The 17,057-nt window shown below is 39.3% G+C and overlaps 1 protein-coding gene and 1 long non-coding RNA gene across 4 annotated transcripts in view; one reads left to right on the forward strand and one right to left on the reverse strand.

The window, feature by feature from the left end:
* Positions 1-17,057, reverse strand: part of LOC103545034 (platelet binding protein GspB-like) — a 476,815-nt gene that overhangs the window by 199,549 nt on the left and 260,209 nt on the right. For 2 of the 3 annotated variants that reach the window (XM_070615436.1, XM_070615435.1), the window contains exons 5-12: positions 14,805-14,864; positions 14,473-14,520; positions 10,006-10,065; positions 9,679-9,726; positions 8,555-8,614; positions 8,238-8,285; positions 3,432-3,491; positions 3,115-3,162 (exon numbers count right to left, since the gene is read on the reverse strand). In XM_070615436.1, coding sequence (XP_070471537.1) covers positions 3,115-3,162; positions 3,432-3,491; positions 8,238-8,285; positions 8,555-8,614; positions 9,679-9,726; positions 10,006-10,065; positions 14,473-14,520; positions 14,805-14,864 — 432 coding nt within the window. The remainder of the gene's footprint in view (positions 1-3,114; positions 3,163-3,431; positions 3,492-8,237; positions 8,286-8,554; positions 8,615-9,678; positions 9,727-10,005; positions 10,066-14,472; positions 14,521-14,804; positions 14,865-17,057) is intronic. The other variant, XM_070615434.1, reaches the window with a different exon arrangement.
* Positions 1-17,057, forward strand: part of LOC139082756 (uncharacterized) — a 178,916-nt gene that overhangs the window by 129,914 nt on the left and 31,945 nt on the right. The gene's annotated exons all lie outside the window — the stretch shown is intronic.

Here is a 17,057-nt window from a genome sequence, read left to right on the forward strand (position 1 = left end):
CAAGTTAAATTCTTAGCTTTCATCAAAAACAAACAACATCCAAGAAACAGCATTAGAAGTTTTCTGTAGGATGACCTTACCAGCAATGTCCTCATTAGCTCTGTTGCCCTGAGAGGCCCAGGGGAGATATTTATTTCAGAAATTAGATGCCAAGTAAAACACATTATGAACTGCAACTTCTCTGTGATAATCATCATCATGGAACTTACTGTAAGTCTAATTTTCCCCTGATCTCTAGAAAAATCAAAACCTAACAGAGCATTTCAGCTCTGTGGTTATATTAACTTGTGCTTTGCACATGTTGCTTCCCCTCTGTCCTTATCTGTAGAAATAGTAAATTAGGGGTGTCATTTTACTCTTACGTTAGTCTTAGAAAAGGATGTGGAGAATACAATAAATACATAAAGAAATACATCCATGTTGTGTTTTCTAAGCAAGTGTTTTCGCTGACATTATTTCATTTGCTTTTCATCATTGCCCCAGGAGAAAGCCAAGGCAAGTGTTTGAACCTAATTTGGTCACTGATTAAACTACGGATCTGAGAGATGAAGACTCACTTTAGAAATTCCCACTGGTAAAGAGAAAAGGTCTACACACGTTTTCTTCGGGCTTGTTCCCCACGGTTTCAAAAGGGCTTGTTAACCACAGGGAAAAGTACAGACTGATTCCTTCTCATTTATAGGTTCTCTGGGGCTTTTGGTCTGTTGTGTTCATACTCAAGACTTTACGATCCAGGTATAGAGAGTGACGAGACCACTGACGAGACCAAGGTCCATTCAGCCCTCTGCCCGCACTGTCTGAATCCGTGCAGCATCTGCATGAAAGGGACTCCTTTGGACATCATGCCTGAATCATGAGTGACCCGGAATAATTAGGAAAATAATCTACTCTCTTACAATAGTGCATCCTCCTTGGGAAAGCAATTCACCCCAGTGTGCTCATCTACACATCCATTCCAGGCCTGGCACAGGCCAGTTCTGCAAGAAATGTTTGTTCAGCTGCATTTTACCAATGGCAAGAATACACATTATGTACATAGGAAGTATGTGTGTACATATTAGCCTCACCCAATCTCTGCTTATGAAATTTGACCTTACGGTGGTATATAAAATACAAACCTGGAAACCTAAGACCATAATAAAAATGCAAAGGCCAAATTATTGTATTTTTTGTTGAGGTATCAACTAGCTCCTTCAAATGAACACTGTTTTGTCGCCTAATAGTGTAGTTTTGGGGTTGTACCCTGAGTATAGCAAGATGAAAGTGAGAGTGACATTTCTCGCTGAGTAGAAAATTCCTGAAAGGCATATAATTGTACCTATTCCCTAATCAAGTAAGATCATCCAAAGTGGGTGAGTGGTTAAGTTTGCGCACTCTGCTTTGGTGGCCCAGGGTTTTGCTGGTTGGGATCCTGGGAGCGAACATGGCACCACTCATCAAGCCATGCTGAGGCGGTATCCCACGTAACACAACCAGAGGCGCTCACAACTAGAATATCCAAGTGTGTACCGGGGGAGCTTTGGGGAGAAAAAGAAGGAAAGAAACAAACATTGACAACAGATGTTAGCTCAGGTGCCGATAAAAAATATACATAAGAAAACATCATCCAAAGTGGAATCTCTGTCTGAGCATTTCTTGTGTGCTAAATGCTAGGTGCTGTCACGTATCTTGTTTCATTTAATCGATACAACTACCGTAAATAATATCATTGTGAGCTTACTATTTTGGACGATGAAAGTCAGGCCTTGCAAGTTTAAGTAAATTTTTCTTCTTCATTTTTATGTTCAAAGCCTATAGTATTTTAAATCTATAGGGAAATAGAGGGACACTTATGCTAGCAATAATTGGAATAACATTTAGGAAAGATTTATATTTGTTTAATTAATGATAATGATAGTGAGCCTGGCTAGCTATTCAGTGAAACACAAGGCCGAGTCTCTTCTTGAGAAAATTTCCCTTTTTTATGTTTCGTCTCCACAAGTCAGAGCTGCAGAATCATTAGCACTTGTTGTGGAAAGGGATCTCAGAGGAGATGTGCTCATAACTCCTTGCCCTTGGTTGGGTAAGGTGTTAGCTGAGGTCCAGAGTCCCCTTGATAGTGGAAATGGAGGGAAGATCAGCCGAGCTAAAGTCAATGCTTCTAGTCAGTTTCTTTGTACACATGTGGGTAGAAAGGGCCAGAAACTAGCACTGATTCTGTGCCAGCCAAATCAGACAGCCTATGCTTGACTTTCCACATAAGGTGACCTTATCTCTTCAATAACTGAGTTAGGGGTAATTATTCCTGGTTGGTGGATGACAAAAATGTTGCTCAGAAACAGTAAGTAACTTTCCTATATTGATGCTACTAGTCTGTAAAGAACTGGGGTCAAGTCCAGTCTGTGACACTGTGAAGCCCGTGCTCTTACCCACCCCCCACCATGCATCCATCATGTCTCAGGGTCTTGGCTTTAGAGTTTCTTGCTCTAGGACTATATCTTAGAGGAAGAGGAGAGAAGTGAGTAAGCCTATGAACTCTTGATTCAGATGGCCGGGTTCAAACCCCAGATCTAGCTGCGTGGCATGGTGCCAGGGACTTAATTAATTCTAACTCATTGTCCTCATCTATAAAATGGGGAAAATATATTGTGCCACCTCCTAGGAGTATTCTGAGAATTAAACAAGAAAATGCCTGCAAACGCTGCACAATGCCTTCTGTATAGGACGCTGTCAGTACGTCTCAGTTCATCTTATTGGCGATTAGCAAGGAGCGAAGCCTTAAATAAAAACATAGAAGCACACTGATATCATGTATTCCTCAGTCATTAGAAACAAAAGCCCCACAAATGAATGAAGTCTATCACTGAAATAATTCAGAGCCTATGACTGTACCCTCTCGCTTACACTCATTTCATCCCCAAACCCTCATGTACTGTGTGAAGACGACGCCTATATTATATATATTATATAATCTGCCAACAGAGAGACAGGAGAGACTGATTGACAATATCTGCCCTACAATTCAAGGAATAATTAATCTTGTCTGTGAAAAACCAGTGCAGTTCAAAAGCTAATTAGATCAGGAGGGATAAAATTCCATAACATGACATGAAGGCAAGCATATACGCAACTTACCAATTTGCTCTGTTGGGGAAGCTGTTGTAGATGAAATGGCAGTGAGCTCTAGAAGAAAGGAGAGCGGGTCTTAGTCAAGATTCGTGTCCATTAGTGGACACTGTGTGTATATATAAAGGAATGTATCTATATGTATAATATAGGATCTACTGACAGACAGGAGAGATGGTCACTAAAAATATGAAAGTTATGAACTCCACAATTCCAGGAATATTTGGCCTGTTGTCTTTTAAGCCTGAAAAGTACAAAAGTTAAGTTGATCAAGAGAGAAAAAAGCCTATAGTATGACATGGAGGCAAAAATACACAATGACTTACTGCTTGTATCTGTCGGATAAGCCTTTGTAGAACCAACAGTAGTGGCCGTTGAGGTGACAACTAGAAGAAATGGGAGCAAGAGTAGTCAATCAGTAAGCCCAGTGCTGGACAGTGTGGGTAAGTGTTTATGTGAGTCTGCATGTATACACACACGCACACACACACATACAAATAACCCACTGAGAGAGACCATCTTTAAAAATATGAGCCCTCTGATGCCAGGAATAGTTCATCCGATTCCATGTAATTCAGGAGATCTAATTTAGGTATTGATTTTGTACATGAAGATGTTGAATTTAACGAAGGATACATTTTTTTCTCCTGTATCACAACTGCTCGGTAATATCCAATACTATCTTGTTTTCCTTCTGTATTTACACTCCTGGCACAGTCACAGCCACAAAGGAGCTGTTGGAGAAATACTTGCTGAATGGAAAAATAAACAGAAAATGTGGCTACTCAACAGTCTTCAGCACACACTGCTGACATGAAGAGTTGCTACCAAAATCAATTCACTAACTCTCTGTATCCACAACAGAATCTCACTTTTGACAGAATCTAGTTTAGGCACATTGCCCATGAGAGTAAAGGAGTCAGGCATGCTTTTAAGGAGCATGCATATCCCAATGTCCCCAATGCATGCCCACGATTTTCTGGAGTTGTGGTGTTTGTGGACAACAACAATATGAATAAAAGCTCAAGGCTATTGAGTGATTTTTACTGCGCCAGGCACTGTGTTAAATGCTTCACACGCATTATCTCGTTTAATGCTCCAGTCACACTGAAGTGAGTTGTAGCTTGGAGGACTCCTTGTTGCAAATGAGGAATAAGCTTGGGAGAGTAAGTGACTTGCCGAGAGTCATACCAGTGAGGGCAGAGCCAGCATTCAAAGGACCATTGTGGAGGATTCAGTGAGATAGAGCATGTGGAAAGTCCTTTGTAAAAATAATCCCTAGAAATAGAAAATCACCTATTGAGGAACACCATAATTCCTCCTCTTCACACCAAAAATATCTCCTCTTCCAGATATGTTAAAGATTTTTAGCCCATGACCTTTCCATTACAGAAGGTCAGCATTTCAGTGCAATTCTTTCCAGAGACAGAAAGCTAGGCCAAGTCACACTTACACTTCCCTGAATATATACAACCTGAGGTGTGACTTGTCTACAAGGTAAAAAAGAAAGAAGGCAAACATGCAAAGAGAATACTTGTTTTAAAGATAATTGCCTATTGGATGGAGGAAAACAGTGTAGAGACCATTGTTTTTATTTATCCTTTTTCTACTAGACGTGCCCTTGTCCATATGGATGCAGTTGAGGTATGCAATTTCATGCACCGGATGACATCTTTTTTTGGTGGCTCTAAAACTGGGTTTGAGGTATAGGATTTGGAATGAATTTATAGAATGAAAATGCTGGAATAATCCTGTTTGGACGTTATCCTATCTTCAAGAACTTACTTTAACATGACTTGAAAGTCTCCTTTCCTTCAGCAGTGACTTATTCATCAAGAGATAGATCCAAATCTCTTATTACCATGCATTGATTGAGGTAAAAACAGTAATCATTTTTCATAATAAAATCTGTGTACGTATCCTAAATTCTCTCTCTCTCAAACGATGTTAATCAAAACTTGGACCAGACTAGTTTTATCTTCTTCAAAATCACTTCACTGATTTGTGCTTCCAAGTTAAATTCTTAGCTTTCATCAAAAACAAACAACATCCAAGAAACAGCATTAGAAGTTTTCTGTAGGATGACCTTACCAGCAATGTCCTCGTTAGCTCCCTTGCCCTGAGAGGCCCACGGGAGATATTTGTTTCAGAAATTATGTGCCAAGTAAAACACATTATGAACTGCAACCTCTCTATGATAGTCATCATCATGGAACTGACTATACTTCTAATTTTCCCTGATCTCTAGAAAATCAAAACCTAACAGAACATTTCAGCCCAGTGGTTATATTAACTTGTGCTTTGCACATGTTGCTTCTCCTCTGTCCTTAGCTGTAGAAACAGTAAACTGAGGGTGCCATTTTACACTTATGTTAGTATTAGAAAAGGATATGAAAAATACGATAAAGACATAAAGAAATACACCCATGTTGTGTTTTTTAAGCACGTGTTTTCACTCGCGTTATTTCATTTGCTTTTCATCATTGCCCCAGGAGAAAGCCAAGGCAAGTGTTTGAACCTAATTTGGTCACTGATTAAACTACGGATCTGAGAGATGAAGACTCACTTTAGAAATTCCCACTGGTAAACAGCAAAGGTCTTCCCACGTTTTCTTCGGGCTTGCTCACCACTCCTTCAAAAAGGCTTGTTAACCACAGGGAAAAGTACAGACTGATTCCTTCTCATTTATAGGTTCTCTGGGGCTTTTGGTCTGTTGTGTTCATACTCAAGACTTTACGATCCAGGTATAGAGAGTTACGAGACCACTGACGAGACCAAGGTCCATTCAGCCCTCTGCCCGCACTGTCTGAATACGTGCAGCATCTGCATCAAAGGGACTCCTTTGGACATCATGCCTGAATCATGAGCAACCCTGAGTGATTAGGAAAGGAATCTATTGTCTTACAATAGTGCGTCCTCCTTGGGAAAGTAATTCATCCCAGGGTGCTCATCCACACATCCCTTCCAAGCCTGGCAGGGGTCAGTCCTGCAGTAAATGTTTGTTGAGCTGCATTTTACCAATGGCAAGAATACACATTATGTACATAGGAAGTATGTGTGTACATATTAGCCTCACCCAATCTCTACTTATGAAATTTTGCCTTATGGTGGTATATAAAATACAAACCTGGAAACCTAAGATCATACTAAAAATGCAAAGGCCAAATTTTGTATTTTTTGTTGAGGTATCAACTAGCTCCTTCAAATGAACACTGTTTTGTCACCTAATAGCATAGTTTTGGGGTTGTACCCTGAGTATAGCAAGATGAAAGTGAGAGTGACATTTCTCGCTGAGTAGAAAATTCCTGAAAGGCATATAATTGTACTTATTCCCTAATCAAGTAAGATCATCCAAAGTGGGGGCCAACCCATGGCTGAGTGGTTATGTCTGTGCACTCTGCTTTGGCCGCCCAGGGTTTTGCTGGTTGGGATCCTGGGAGCGAACATGGCACCACTCATCAAGCCATGCTGAGGAGGCATCCCATGTAACGCAACCAGAGGCGCTCACAACTAGAATATACAAGTAAGTACCGGTGTCTTTGGGGAGAAAAAGAAGGAAAGAAAAATTGGCAACAGATCTTAGCTCAGGTACCAAAAAAAAATATACATAAAAAAGGTCATCCAAAGTGGAATCTCTTTCTGAGCATTTCTTGTGTGCTAAATGCTAGGTGCTTTCACATATCTTGTTTCATTTAATCCATACAATTACCGTAAATAATATCATTGTGAGCTTAATATTTTGGAGGATGAAAGTCAGGCTTTGCAAGTTTAAGTAAATTTTCCTTCTTTTTCTTTTTTATTTTCAAAGCCTATAATATTTTAATTCTATGGGGAAATAGAGGGACACTTACGCTAGCAATAATTGGAACAACATTTAAGAAAGACTTAAATTTGTTTAGTTAATGATAATGATGGTGAGCCAGGCTAGCTATTCAGTGAACCGCAAGGATGAGCCTCTTCCTGAGAAAATTTCCCTTTTTTATGTTTCGTTTCCACAAGTCAGAACTGCAGAATCATTAGCACTCGTTGTGGAAAGGGATCTCAGAGGTGATGTCCTCATACCTCCTTGCCCTTGTTCAGGTAAGGTGTTAGCTGAGGTCCAGAGCCCCTTGATATTGGAAATGCAGGGAAGAACAGCTGGGCTAGAGCCAATGCTTCCAGTCACTTTCTTTGTACACATGTAGGGTGAAAGGGCCAGAAACTAGCACTGATTCTGTGCCAGCCAAATCAGACACCCTATGCTTGACATTCCACATAAGGTGACCTTATCTCTTCAATAACTGAGTTAGGGGTAATTATTCCTGGTTGGTGGATGACAAAAGTGTTGCTCAGAAAAAGTAGGTAACTTTCCTATATTGATGCTACTAATCTGTAAAAGAACTGGGGTCAAGTCCAGTCTGTGACACTGTGAAGCCCATGCTCTTACCCACCCCCCACCATGCATCCATCATGTCTCAGGGTCTTGGCTTTGGGGTTTCTTGCTCTACGACTATATCTTAGAGGAAGAAGAGAGAACCGGGTAAGTGTATGAACTCTTGATTTGGAGGGCCAAGTTCAAACCCCAGATCTAGCTGTGTGGCGTAGTACCAGGGACTTAATTAATTTTAACTCATTGTCCTCATCTATAAAATGGGGAAAATATATTGTGCCACCTCCTAGGAGTATTCTGAGAATTAAACAAGAAAATGCCTGCAAACGCTGCACAATGCCTTCTGTATAGGACGCTGTCAGTACGTCTCAGTTCATCTTATTGGCGATTAGCAAGGAGCGAAGCCTTAAATAAAAACATAGAAGCACACTGATATCATGTATTCCTCAGTCATTAGAAACAAAAGCCCCACAAATGAATGAAGTCTATCACTGAAATAATTCAGAGCCTATGACTGTACCCTCTCGCTTACACTCATTTCATCCCCAAACCCTCATGTACTGTGTGAAGACGACGCCTATATTATATATATTATATAATCTGCCAACAGAGAGACAGGAGAGACTGATTGACAATATCTGCCCTACAATTCAAGGAATAATTAATCTTGTCTGTGAAAAACCAGTGCAGTTCAAAAGCTAATTAGATCAGGAGGGATAAAATTCCATAACATGACATGAAGGCAAGCATATACGCAACTTACCAATTTGCTCTGTTGGGGAAGCTGTTGTAGATGAAATGGCAGTGAGCTCTAGAAGAAAGGAGAGCGGGTCTTAGTCAAGATTCGTGTCCATTAGTGGACACTGTGTGTATATATAAAGGAATGTATCTATATGTATAATATAGGATCTACTGACAGACAGGAGAGATGGTCACTAAAAATATGAAAGTTATGAACTCCACAATTCCAGGAATATTTGGCCTGTTGTCTTTTAAGCCTGAAAAGTACAAAAGTTAAGTTGATCAAGAGAGAAAAAAGCCTATAGTATGACATGGAGGCAAAAATACACAATGACTTACTGCTTGTATCTGTCGGATAAGCCTTTGTAGAACCAACAGTAGTGGCCGTTGAGGTGACAACTAGAAGAAATGGGAGCAAGAGTAGTCAATTAGCAAGCCCAGTGCTGGACAGTGTGGGTAAGTGTTTATGTGAGTCTGCATGTAATGCACACACACACACACGAACAAATAACCCACTGAGAGAGACCATCTTTAAAAATATGAGCCCTCTGATGCCAGGAATAGTTCATCCGATTCCATGTAATTCAGGAGATCTAATTTAGGTATTGATTTTGTACATGAAGATGTTGAATTTAACGAAGGATACATTCTTTTCTCCTGTATCACAACTGCTCGGTAATATCCAATACTATCTTGTTTTCCTTCTGTATTTACAGCTCCTGGCACAGTCACAGCCACAAAGGAGCGGTTGGAGAAACACTTGCCGAATGGAAAAATAAACAGAAAATGTGGCTACTCCACAGTCTTCAGTACGTGCTGTTCACATAAATAGTTCCTATAAAAAACAATTGACATATTCCTCAGTCGTTAGCAACAAAAGATGCAGAAATGAAACAAGTCCAGTTTGGAAATAATTCGGTGCCTGTCACCGCACCCTCTAATTTATAGGCATCTCAACCCAAAACGAGCATTTAGCATGTTAAGACATCTCCTGGGAAATGATAGATTGATTGAAAATATCACTCAGAATATTCTGCAACATGTGGACAGAAGCTTAAGGCGGGGAATTTCGAAAGTTAAATTCATCCAGAGGAAAAACATACTATCACATGACATAAAGGCAAACATTTACAAAAGTTTAACAGCTTTCGCCGTTTACCTAAGTTTTGTAGAGTTAATAGTAGTGATTTTTAGAAGAAATAAGAACAAGTTTTAGTCAGTTGTCTGTGCCTATTAGTTGTCAGTTGATGTATATATATATATGTATGTATGTGTGTGTGTGTATTTATATATAAAATCAGGAAACAGAGAGACAAGAGAGAGACTCGTTGAAAATACGTGCCCTAGAATTCCAGGATTCACTAGTCTTGTCTACAATAAACCAGTGAAGTTCAAAAGTTAATTTGATCAGGAGGGAAAAAATGCCATAGCATGACATGAAGACAAGCATATATGCAACTTACCACTTTGCGCTGTTGGGGAAGCTGTTGTAGATGCAATGGTAGTGACAACTGGGAGAAATGAGGGCAAGTATTAGGCAAGGTTCATGCCCATTAGTAACACTGCGTGTACATATAAAGGAATATATAAATATATATATACATGCACACAGATGATGTGCAGACAGACAGGAGAGGTGCTCACTAAAAGTCTGAAAGTTATGAGCTCCACAATTCCAGGAATATTTGGTCTTTCGTAATTTAAGTCTGAAAAGTACAAAAGTTAAGTAGATCGAGAGGGAAAAAAAAGCCTACTGCATGACATGGAGGCAAAAACACACAATAACTTACTGCTTTGCTTTGTCGTATAAGCCTTTGTAGAACCAACAGTAGTGGCCGTTGAGGTGACAACTAGAATAAATGAGAGCAAGTATTAGTCAATTATTGCTCCCAGCACTCGATAGCGTAGGTATGTGTTTATGTGAGTTTACGTGTATACACACACACACACACACACACACACACACACATAGTCCACTGACTGAGAGACCATCTCTAAAATTATGAGCCTTAAGTTTCCAGGAATAGTTCCTTTGATTCTATATAATTCAGCAGTCCTAATTCAGGTATTGATTTTGCACAAGAAGATGTTGACTTTCACGAAGGATAGATTTTTCCTTCTGTAGCACAACTGGAGTGTAATATCCAATACTATGTTGTTTTCCTTCTGTATTCACAGCTCCTGGCACAGTGACAGCCACAAAGGAGCTGTTGGAGAAATACTTGTTGAATGGAAAAATAAACAGAAAATGTGCCTACTCCACAGTCTTTAGCACACACTGCTGACATGAAGAGTTGCTACCAAAATCAATTCACTAACTCTCAGAATCCACAACAGAATCTCACTTTTGAAGGAGTCTGGTTTAGGCACATTGCCCATGAAAGTAAAGGAATCAGGCATGTTTTTAAGGAGCATGCATATCCCAATGTCCCCAGTGCATGCCCATGATTTTCTGGAGTTGTGGTGTTTGTGGACGACAACAATATGAATAAAATCTCATAGCTATTGCGTGATTATTACTGCACCAGGCACTGTGTTAAATGCTTCACATGCATTATCTCGTTTAATGCTCCTGTCACACTGAAATGAGTTGTAGTTTGGAGGAGTCCTTGTTGCAAATGAGGAATAAGCTTGGGAGAGTAAGTGACTTGCCAAGAGTCATACCAGTGATGGCAGAGCCAGCATTCAAAGGACCATTGGGGAGGATTCAGTGACATAGAGCACGGAAAGTACTTTGTTAAAATAATCCATAGAAACAGAAAATAATCTATGGAGGAACACCATGATTCCACCGTTGTGGACACTAAAAACATCTTCTCTTCCAGGTATGTAAAATATTCTTAGCAAATGAACTTTTCCTTACAGGAGTTCAGCATTTCAGTTCAATTTTTTTCTGGTGATAGAAATGTAGGTCAAGTCATATTTATACTTCTCTGAATATATACAACCTGATGTAACACTTGTCTACAAGGTAAAAAATAGAGGGAAAATATACAAAGATAAAAACGTTTTAAAGATGATTGACTGTTTGATGGAGGAAAATAGAGTTGAAACCATTGTTTTTGTTTATTCTTTTTCTACTAGAAGTGTACTTGTCCAAATGGATACAGTTGAGGTATGCAATTTTATGCACCGGATGAGATCATTTTTTGTGGCTCTAAAACTGGGTTTGAAGTATAGGATTTGGATTAAATTCCAAGAATGAAAATGTGAGTATAATCATGTTTAGATGTTAAAATATCTTCAAGAACTGACGTTAACGTGTCTTCAAAGTCTCTTTTTCCTATACAGTGACTTATTCATCAAAAGGTAAATCAGAATCTCTTATTACCATGCGTTGATTGAGGTGAAAGCAGTAAAGTAATCATTTTTCATAATGAAATCTGTGTATGTACCCTAAATTCTCCTTCTCGGACAATGTTAATCCAAAACTTGGACCAGACTAGTTTTATCTTCTTCAAAATCACTTCACTGATTTGTGCTTTCGAGTTAAATTCTTAGCTTTTATCAAAAACAAAAAACTTCCAAGAAACAGCATTAGAAATTTTCTGTAGGATGACTTTACCAGCAATGTCCTCATTAGTTCTGTTGCCCTGAGAAGCCCATGAGAGACATTTGTTTCAGAAATTAGGTGCCAAGTAAAACAGGTTATGAACTGCAACCTCTCTGTGATAATCAACATCATGGAAGTTATTCGACCTCTTATTTTCCCCTGATCTCTAGAAAAATTAAAACCTAACAGGACATTTCAGCCCAGTGGTTACATTAACTTGTGCTTTGCACATGTTGCTTTCCCTCTGTCCTTAGCTGTAGAAACAGTAAATTAGGGGTGTCACTTTATTCTTATATTAGCGAGTCAGGAAAGGATATGAAAACTACAATCAATATCTAAAGAAATACACCCATGTTGTATTTTCAAAAGCAAGTGTTTTCACTGACATTATTTCATTTGCTCTTCATCATTGCCCCAGGAGAAAGCCAAGGCAAGTGTTTGAACCTAATTTGGTCACTGATTACACTACGGATCTGAGAGATGAAGACTGACTTCCGAAATTTGCACTGGTGCACAGCAGACGTCTTCGCACGTTTTCTTCTGTGCTCATTCCCCACTCCTTCAAAAGCTTGTTAACCACAGGGAAAAGGACAAACTGATTCCTTCTGATTTATAGGTGTTTGGGCTTTTGATCTGTCATGTTCATACACAGGACTTTACGACCCGGGTCTGGATATTTCCTGGATCACTGCCAGGACGAAGGCACATTCAGTCCTCTGCCCACACTGTCTGAATATGTGCAGCTTCTGCATCAAAGGGACTCCTCCAGGGCTTCATGCCTGAATCACAAGTGACCCTGAGTGATTAGGAACAGAATTTCTTCCCTTACAATAGTGTATCCTCCTTGGGACCATAATTCATCCTAGTGTACTCATCCACACATCCCTTACTGGCCTGTGACAGGGAAAGATTTATGTTTGTCTAATTAACAATGATTGTGAGCCAGACTACCTATTCAGTAAAGCACCAGGCCGAATCTCTTCCTGAGAAAATTTCCCATTTTCATGTTTTATCTTCAAGAGTCAGAACTCCAGAATTACTAGCACTTGTTGTGGAAAGCGATCTCGGAGATGATGTGCTCATAACGTGACCAGCCCTTGGTCTGGTCACGTGTTAGCTGAGATTCAGAGTCCTCTTCATTTTGGAAATGGAGGAAAGATCAGCAGGGCTAGAGCCAGTGCTTCTAGTCCCTTTCTTTGCGCATATGTAGGGAGAAAGGGCCACAAGCTAGTGCTGATTCTGTGACAGCCAAATGACATACCCTACGCTAAACATTCAGCATAGGTGACCTTATCTCTTCAATAACTGCATTAGATATAATTCTTTCTTGTTGGCAGATGAGCAAAGTGTTGCTCAGAAAACGTAAGTAACTTTCCTATTTTGATGCTATTAATCTTTAAAGAAATGGGGCTCAAGACGAGTCTCAGATACTGTGAAGTCCATGCACTTATCCACCCCCCACCATGTGTCTTTCATGTTTTATGGTCTTGGATTTGGGATTTCTTGCTCTAGGGCCATATTGTAGAGGAAGAAGAGAGAACCCAGTAAGTGCGTGAACTCTTGCTTTAGATGGCCGGGTTGAATCCACAGATCTAGCTGTGTAACATGGTGCAAGGGACTTAACTGCTTTTGACTCATTGTCCTCATCTATGAAATTTGGTAAGATATTGTACCACCTCATATCAGTATTATAGGAATTAAACAAGAACATGCAGGCAAAAGCCAGCACAAAGACTTCTGTACAGGAAGCTCTCGGTGTGTTTCAGTTCATGTTATTAGCTATCAGCAAGGACCGAAGACTTAAAAAAATCTAGAAGCACCATGATATCACATATTCCTCAGTCATTAGAAACAAGCCACACAAATGAATGAAGTCCATTGTTGGAGTAATTCCAGCCAATTACTGCGTCCTTTAATTTAGAGTCGTCTCATCCCCAAACCAGCATTTACTGTGTTAAGGCGACTCCTAGGAAATGATGGATTGATTTAAGGTATCATTCAGTCTATTCTGCAACATCCGGTAATTCTAGTTTTGCTATCTTAAGGCAAGGAAGTTCAAAAGTTAAGTTTATCTCAAGGAAAACAATGCTATATATAGCATGACATAAAGGCAAAAGTATACAAAAACTTAACGACTTTCATGATTGAGAACAGCTCTTGTAGAATTAATAGCAGGGATCTCTGGAAAAAATGAGAGCAAGTGTTAGAGAATTCTTTGTGCCTATTTGTTGAGAGTTGCCATGTATGTATACGTATGTGTTTGTATATATACATATATTTAAAATCTGCCAACAGAGAGACAAGAGAGATGCTCACTAAAAATGTGTGCCCTCCTCAGCCCAGTGGCATAGCAGTTAAGTTGATGTGCTCAGCCTCAGCTGCCCAGGGTTTGTGGGTTTGAATCCCGAGTGTGAACGTACACACTGCTCATCTAAGCCATGCTGTGGTGGCATCCCACGTATAAAATAGAGGGAGCTTGGCACAGATGTTAGCACAGGGTCAATCTCTCTCAATCAAAAAGGAAGAAGTTGGGCAACAGATTTTAGCTCAGAGCCAATCTTCATCAATAAAAAGAAAAGAAAAGAAAAGAAAAGAAAAGAAAAGAACCCTACAATTCCAGGAATAATTAGTCTTGTCTACTCTGAACCAGAGAAGTTGAAATACCATAGCATGGCAGGAAGGTAAGCATATGAAAAAAACTTACCACGTTGCCCTGTTGGGTAAGCTTCTATGGAACCAATGGCAGAGACCTCTAGAAGAAATGAGAGCAAGTATTAGTCAATTGTCCATGCCCATTATTCGACACTGTGGGTATATATGTAGGAATATATATGCGTGTGTGTGTGTATTTATACACATACATGTGATCTGCTGATAGACAGGAGACAGTCTCTAAAAACAGGAAAATTATGAGTGCCACAATTCAGGAATAATTGTTCTTTTATATGTTAAGTCTGAGAAGTACAAAAGTTACGTTGATCAGGAGGGAAAGAAGCCTATAGCAAGACAGAGAGGCAAATATGGACAATGACTTACTGTTTTCATCTTTTGGAGAAGCCTTTGTAGGATGAACAGCAGTGACAATTGAGATGAGAACTAGAAGAAATGAGAGCAAGTATTAGTCAATTATTCATGCCTATTATTTGACACTGTGCATATGTGTTTACATGAGTTTGAGTGTATGCACACACACACACACACACAATCTGATACAGAGAGACCATCCTTAAAAAGATGAGCCCTACGATTCCAGGAATAGTTCATCTGGTTCTATGTAATTCAGTAGATCTAATTCAGGTGTTGTGTTTCTGCACAGGAAGATGTTGCCCTTCATGGAGAACACATTATTTTCTTCATTATCACAACTGCAGGGTAATATCCAAGACTGTTTTGTTTTTCTTCTGTGTTCAGAGCTCCTAGCACAGTGCCAGCCACAAAGGAGGTGACGGAGAAATACGTGTCAAATGGAAAAATAAACAGAAAATGTGGCTACTCCACAGTCTTTAGCACACTTGCTGACATGAAGAGTTGCCGCCCAAATCAGCTCATCAACTCTCAGAATGCACAACAGAATCTCACTTTTGAAGGAGTTTGATTTAGGCACACTGCCCAGGAAAGCAAATGCCTCAGGCATACCTTTCCAGAGCATGCATACCCCAATATCCCCAACTCATGCCCATGATTTTCTGAAGTAGTGGTATTTGTAGACATGACAACAACAGGAATGAAAGCTCATAGTTGTTGAGTGATTATTACTGCGCCAGGCACTATGTTTGATGCTTCACATGCATTATCTTGTTTAATCCTCCAGTCACACTGAAGTGGACTTCAGTGGAGACCTTGGAGGACTCCTTGTTACAAAGGAGGAATAGGTTGGGAGAATAAATAACTTCCTGAGGATCATACCAATGAGGGCAGAGCCAGCATTCAAAGGATCGTTGTGGAGGATTCAGTCAGATACAGCATGTGGAAAAGACTTTGTAAACATAACCCATAGAAATAGAAAATAATCTATAAGGGAACTCCACAATTCCACATTTGCGGACACCGAAAATGTGTTCTCTTCCAGATGTGTTAAATATTTTTAGCCAATGACCTTTTCATTACGGCAGCTCAGAATTTCATTGCAATTCTTTCCAAAGATAGAAAGGTAGTCCAATTCATATTTAACTTCTTTGAATATGTACAACCTGTTGTGAGACTTGTCTGCAATGTAAAAAAGAAAGTAAGACAAACGTGCAATGATAAAAGATGTTTTTAAATATAGTTGCCTGTTGGGTGGAGGAAAACACAGTAGAGACCTTAGTTTTTGTTTACTGTTTTTCTACTAGATGTGTTCTTGTCCATATGGATATGGTTTTAGTATGCAATTTTATGCACTCAATGAGATCTTTTTGACGGATATCAAAATAGGATTTGGAATAAATTCCAAGAATGAAAATGTTAGCATAATCATGTTTCGACGTTAAAATATCTTCAAGAACTGAATTTACTGTGTCTTAAAAGTCTCTGTTTTGTAACAATGACTTTTTCATTAAAAGATAAATAAAACTCTTTATCATTATGCATTGATTGAGGGAAAACAATAAGGTAACAGTGCTTCATAATAAAATCTGTGTATGTATCCTAAGTTCTCTCTCGCAATCAAGGTTGGTCAAAAACTTGGACCAGACTAGGTTTATCTTCTTTCAAATCACTTCATCGATTTGTGCTTCTATGTTATATTCTCACCTTTTATCAAAAACAAAACAACTTCCAAGAAGTATCATTAGAAATTTTGCTGTATAATGGCACTAACAGAAATGTCCTCATTAGCTTTGGTGCCCTGAGAAGCCCATAGGAGACATTTGTTTCAGAAATTAGGTGCCAAGTAAAATATATTATGAACTACAACCTCTCTATGATAATCATCACCATGAAACTTACTATATGTCTCGTTTCTTCCTGATCTCTAGAAAAACCAAAACCTCACAGGACACTTAAGCCAAATGGTTATATTAAACTTGTGCTTTGCATGTGTTGCTTCCCTGGGATTCTTAGCTGTAGAAATAGTAAATTAGGGCAGTTTTATAAATTTTATGTTAGTTTTAGGAGAGGATATTAAAAAGTACAATAAACAGATAAATAAATACATCCATGTTGTGTTTTCAAAAGCAAGTATTTTCACTGACATTGTTTCATTTGCTCTTCATCATAGCCCCAAGAGAAAGCCAAGACAAGTGTTGGAACCATATCTGGTCACTGAAGAAACTAAGAATCCCAGAAGATAAAGACTGCCTTCAGAAATTC

The sequence above is a fragment of the Equus przewalskii genome, chromosome 4 (genome assembly GCF_037783145.1).
Source record: "Equus przewalskii isolate Varuska chromosome 4, EquPr2, whole genome shotgun sequence".
NCBI classification, from domain to species: domain Eukaryota; kingdom Metazoa; phylum Chordata; class Mammalia; order Perissodactyla; family Equidae; genus Equus; species Equus przewalskii.